The following is a 6147-nucleotide window of genomic DNA, read 5'->3' as shown; positions in this document are numbered from 1 at the left end:
TGTCCATTGAAAATTTTTTCTTTATACCTTTTCTTTTTCTTTTTCTCTATTTCTTTTTCTTTTTTTTTTTTTTTTTAGCACTATCACCGTGTTCATCGAAAATTTTTCTATTAGATCTCTCTCTTTTTCTCTCTTTATTCTTTCAAGTATCAACGTAAATATTTCTTGAGATAAACGAAATAAAATAGAAAATGTCAGACGAAAGATGATTCAAACGTGAAACGATAACGTTTACGAGGCGTTACATCTCCCATTTGCGAGTACTAAAAAACTAACTTCTAGTTCTCGTTTAACTCAGATTTTCCTCTACGGTAGATAAAATTTTGAATGGAGTTTTCATTCGTTTGTTTCAGACATTGTATTAATCGATCGGCGTGATAAATAAGGTGGATATCATGACGGCCGAATGGAAATCCGTCGAGTCGAGAAATGATAGGAAAAATCTTTATCGTTCTATGATTAACGGATAACGAATTTTTTGCTGCGGATCATCCGTTCGTTCGTCCGATCGTTGTTACCAGGGTGGAGGAGAATCGAAGTGAAAAGTTTTATCGAAATTATGATAAAATTATGACATCGAGCTGACATCGTCGATCGTAACAAGAAACATACAAGAGAAGAAAAAAAAAAAAGGACGAAGAAGATTTTTCTGAATAAGGATTTTTTTTCTATCGCCAATACCATTAGAATTAGGATCCAAATGATTTCAAGATCGACGTCGAAGGACCAGACGTTTTCCAATGGATCGAGATGAAGCCGAGCGATAACGTAACAATGGAAGGTGAGTCGAGTAGTAGAAGATAAAAATAGAAAAACGAAAGAAGGTGAAGGAAGTTGGGAAAAAAAGGATGAGAAGAAGAGAGTTTTGAGACACTATTTCGTCGCATTATCGTTCGAATCATCGAGCGTGAAACGAACGAGTATACCGAGTATACTTTCTCGTCTATTCGGATCATCGTCGATTTATCCGGACCATGCGAATTCGTTTTACGCGCTGCTGAGAATCTATTTCGTGTGTATACATATATATATATATATATATATATATATATATATATTCTTTTCTTTCTTCCTTTCTCTTTCTTTTTCTATTTCTTTTTTTCTTTCATTCTTTCGTACTTTCTTTCCGTGCCACATTTTTCCGTTCTATATTTTTATGAAAAGAATGATAGTACATGGGTACGGATCGTAAGTTACTCACGGAATGTTTCAAAGAACGTTGATAGAAGAGAAGTAAAAAAAATGAAACAAAGAAAAAAGTAACAAGAATAGATGTTAGATTTTTCGAGAACCCGTAGCGATTTGATTGATTTATTATCGATTTTGATATTGTTTATTCGTTTCTTTCTTATCTTTTATTTATTTATTCGTATTATTTTCTATTATTGCTTCTATTTGTTATTATTATCTATATCATAATTCTTTGTTTTTTTTTTTTTTTTTTTTTTTTAATTATTCGAGCACACAAATAACGCTTGAAATGTCAGAATATTAATTGATAGCGAGGAGTCGTATTATTTTCTTTTTTTCTTTCTCCTCTTTCACCTTCTCCTTTTTCTCTTTTCTTTTAATTTTCTCCTTTCTTTTTTCATCTTCCATCTCCCTCCCTTGACCCTACCACTTTATTCTCAACTTTCTACTTCTCTCCTACGTCTTCGAATGCTTTTTAGTAAAGTCGCCGTGCAAACGAGAACTTTTAACTCGTAGGAGGACGGTTTTAACCTTAAGATTAGTTTGCGAAGTCGCGAAAACCGCAAGTGCGTGATATCCTCTCTCTCTCTCTCTCTCTCTCTCTTTCTTTTTCTCTCTCTTCAGTAAAATATAAATCACGTGAGTGGTTTCTTGAACAAATTGGAAAATTTCAAGTTATTTCTATGCCGATCGTGAAGACATTTTGTTACTTTTTTTTTTTTTTCTTTTCTCTCTTCAATTTTCTTTTCTTTTCCTTTTTCCTTCTATCGTTCTTTCTTTCTTTCTTTCTTTCTTTCTTTCTTTCTTTCTTTCTTTTAATTAGCTTAAAGTACTTCGTATCGTAAAAATTGTTTGACGATTTTGCTACGCTACGCAGGAACCTTGAAAGTTTCTTTCTATCGATTTGCATCGTCCTGAGAAAGAAACAGAGGGATAGTGTATGCGCGCGTGTGTGTATGTGTTTGTGTGTGTGTGTGTATGCGTTAGAGGAAATTCAAAGTTATATCCAACTAATCGAAGTCCGGTGTGTGCTCCAAAGTTAATCACTTTAAGAACATCTACCAATATGAAAGTTTCCTTTTAGAGAAGGGTCCTGTCGAAACGTGCTTAAACTCCTTGACGTGGTATAAACGTCCATTGTTCTTTATTGGTCTTCCTCGTTTAATATTCCCCATTGAGACTATGACTTTATTCGATTTTCTAATCTTCCTTGTATCCATCCATCTCTCTCTCTTTCTCTCTCTCTCTCTCCTTCTCTCTTTCTTTCTTTTTAGATTTTTATTCAAAGAATCCGAAATGAAGGACAATGATAGAGAGCGGACCAAAAATTTGTCTATTTTTTTTTTTTTTTTTTTTTTTTTAATTACTCTTTTTTGATGATAATTTTTTAGGCTTATTGTTTCACAATGAAAAAATCTGAAAAATATAAAGTTAATACGGAAAGGCTCGTAAAAAGAAACAGTAATTGATTTTTTAAAATTCTTTTAGTAATTTTTGTTCCAATCTGTGCTTATGTAATCGATTGAAATACTCATAAGAATTGAATTTCATTATTATTTTAATCCAATTAATCGACGTCGGTAATTGATCATCGCTTAAGCTTATCTCAATTTAATCTAATTGAAAAAAAAGAAAATTATATTTTCGTTCTTTACGGTTTCTTGCTTTACGGTTCAACGTCCTACATTCGAGATTACGACTTTCGATTCGATTTTCTATTCGACGATATTCCTCTTTCTAAACCTTTGTCTAACAAATCCGAGATCCGAAAGACGATGCTACAGAATGGTATCGAAAGTTTTCAGATGATTTGACAAAGTAATTACTCCTTTTAAAATCAGACTTTTAAAATCAGAAGAAACTGAGAGGAAAACATTGTTGAGCCAAAAAGTATATTAATCGATTTTTAAAAGTCGTTTCTTTAAGTCGCCTAGTAACTTTTTTTTTTTGTCCCGATCTCTACGTAATTGGTTGAAATACTCGCGAGTATTTAATTCAATTGTTATCCTCTAATTGACGCGAAAAAAGAAACTTCCTTCGCTCGTTTTATGATTTCTTGCTGGTTTAGTCCACCATTTGTAAAATACATAGACACTACATTCGTGATTTTCTAATTGTCGCTTTCTAAATAAGATCTTTATCCAAGATAATTAAGATCGATGGAAAACGATTTCGACGATGATTCTTTAAAATATCGAGAGAGAGAGAGAGAGAGAGAGAGAGAGAAGAAAAGGATCGATCATTGTTCAAAAATGTTTAAGAATATTTGTCGTAATAATAAACGATTGTGGCTGTGTCTCTTAGAATTTCGTTGTCCTTGAGAAAGAAAAAAAATTTCGAGAGAGAGAGAGAGAGAGAGAGAGAGAGAGAGAGAGAGAGAGAGAGAGAGAGAGAGAGAGAGAGAGAGAGAGAGAGAGAAAGGGTTTTAAATAACGCGTTCGAACGATACAAACGATGAGTGGAGACACGATCCTCGACCTAATTTCCACTGGAGTTCATCGACCTCTTTATTTTTGGTCGCGTATGCGTGTGTAACTGTGCGCGCGCGCACCTGCGCCCCACCCCCGAGTCTTAGAGAACACTGTAATCGACTTTTGTCTCATATCGATCTCGTTTAAAATGAATAAAAGCGAAATGAGATGATGCATAAGAGAAAAAAAAAAAAGAGGGAAAGAAAAAGATAGAAAAGAATTTATCTGTCTTTTAAAAATTTATCGAAATATTTTATCTCCGATCGTCATCGTCATCGTCATCGTCATCGTCGTTATCGTCATAGTTATCGTCATAGTTAACGTCATCGTCACGATCAAATCATCGGACGTAATCCAAAGCCGATCATTAGTTCGGTCACGTAGCAATGTCGAATTAAATCGAGTCGTTGTTGTCGAGGTCACGAGAATCCAGAGGTTGATTATTATGAGAGAAGTTTAGCGTAGAGATGTTTCTTACATACTTACATAGGATAGATAGATATGTACGTAGTTTCGTATGTACATCATCTTTCGATAATGACGACGAAGGAAAGAAAAAGAAAAAGAAAAAGAAAATGAAAGAAAGAGAAGAGAAGAGAAGAAGAGTAAAAGAAAATAAAGTAAAGAAAAGAAAAGGAAAGAAGAACGTAACATATGCGACATAATAATATCGAAGAATAATTTTTCCATCAGATTTTTCTTTCTTTAAGAATGTGAACGTTTTTCATTAGAGATAATAAAGCATCACGATAGGATATATGATGATATTCGAGAAGAAGAAAATGAAGAAGAAGGGAGGGAAAGAAAAAAAAAAAAAAAGGTAATAAGAAGAAGAAATGTGAGATCTCGTAATAATGTCTCGGATTATCGATTCGTTATCATAAGAAAACGATATGTAATTCGAGCGATAGTGTAGGAGTAAGATCTCTTTCTCTCTCTTTCTTTTTTAATACCGAACGACGTTTATCGGATATTTTTCGTTTCGTTTCATATCCAGATTACGCGTCATTACGCGATCCGTTGAAAGCATATACATAGTTATGTTAGGATCGTGCGTGGGAGATGGGTCAATGAATTAACGTGTTTCTTGGAAATATTAAAAGATAAATTATGTATATACGTGATTATTCCCGTGTAGGTAGATATAAATAAATAGGTAGGTGGTGGTTAGGTATATATCATTAACGAAAAAAGAGAAAGAAAAAGAAACAATTCCCTAAAGAATAGAAGCGAAGAAAAAAAAAAAAAAGAAAAGAAAAGAGAAGAGAAGAAAAACAAGCCGGAAGACGAGAAAAATAAAAAATGTCTTTTCTCATCCTTTCGTTTTAATATCGCAAAAAAAATAATCTATTTCATTGATAAAGAAACAATTACGTTCGTACATACATACATACATACATACATACATACATACATACATACACACATAGATATCTTTATATATTTTTCATTGATTTATTTATGTTATTATATTTGATTTATGACTTATGGAAGTAGATTTCTCTTACTTTGAATTACCTTCAGTTTATGAATTACATTCGCTTTATGAATTAGACGTTCTCTCTCTCTCTCTCTCTCTCTCTCTCTCTTTCTCTATGTATATATATATATATATATCTTTCTCTTTCACACACACATATACATCCACATACATTTTCAACGTCAAGTTGGACCAACAAGAACAGGCACACGCATCAGTTGCACTTTCTATCTTTGTAATGGATAATAGCTTGTCGTAATTTCTACGAGCTGTCTACATCCTTTCATTCATGATTTCTCTTGGTATATACTCTAACCGTTCCTGGATAACCATATACACGAGAGAATCTTATACATACAAATACATTAAATACATATCTTCTCTATTTGTCCGTTAAATCACAGTAGGTTTATGAATAAATATGTATACATATTTATCTGTATACGAATGATAACGAAAAGGAGCTTGCGATTTGTATTAATGTGTCGTAATGAAAACAAATTTTCTTTTCTTTTTTTCTTTCTTTCGAATATAACTAGTCTCTCTCTCTCTCTCTCTCTCTCTCTCTCTCTCTCTCTCTCTCTCTCTCTCTTTCGTATCAATTATTATTAGATTGTAAATAAAGTAACAGAGTAAGAAGTGCCTCGTCTATATCCTCGACAGAAGAATTTGATTTGATTCGATCGTTCATTCGAAGAACAACCTTCGACTTGCTACAAACGAATTCGAACTAACGAGCTTTCTGTGTCGGACGTTCACCGTAATTGGATTATCACGATCAGGAGACTCGTTCGTAGACTGTGTAACTTAAGCTAAATAAGAGATTACGTGATAGGAAAAATTCGATAAAAGATAGAAATAGAGAAAGAGAAAAAATAGTGAAACACGAAGAGTTTAAATCGATTTTCAATGCTGCGTTAGATATAAAAACGAGTCCAAAATGGCAGCAATATTTGAATACCAGAATCGAATGATATCAAGCGTAGGTCGTATCGATGACGTCCG

General features: G+C 33.2%; 1 protein-coding gene across 1 annotated transcript in view; it reads left to right on the top strand.

The window, feature by feature from the left end:
* Positions 1-624: 624 nt before the first annotated feature.
* LOC122632027 (probable serine/threonine-protein kinase dyrk2) overlaps positions 625-6147 on the top strand; it is a 52986-nt gene continuing 47463 nt past the window's right edge. Inside the window, exon 1 of the mRNA XM_043818409.1 lies at positions 625-781. Coding sequence (XP_043674344.1) covers positions 751-781 — 31 coding nt within the window. The 5' untranslated portion in view covers positions 625-750. The remainder of the gene's footprint in view (positions 782-6147) is intronic.

Source organism: Vespula pensylvanica, chromosome 9 (assembly GCF_014466175.1).
Source record: "Vespula pensylvanica isolate Volc-1 chromosome 9, ASM1446617v1, whole genome shotgun sequence".
In the NCBI taxonomy this organism is placed as follows: Eukaryota; Metazoa; Arthropoda; class Insecta; order Hymenoptera; family Vespidae; genus Vespula; species Vespula pensylvanica.
The sequence above is the reverse complement of the archived record's forward strand: the minus strand, read 5'-3'. Positions and strand labels throughout refer to the sequence as shown.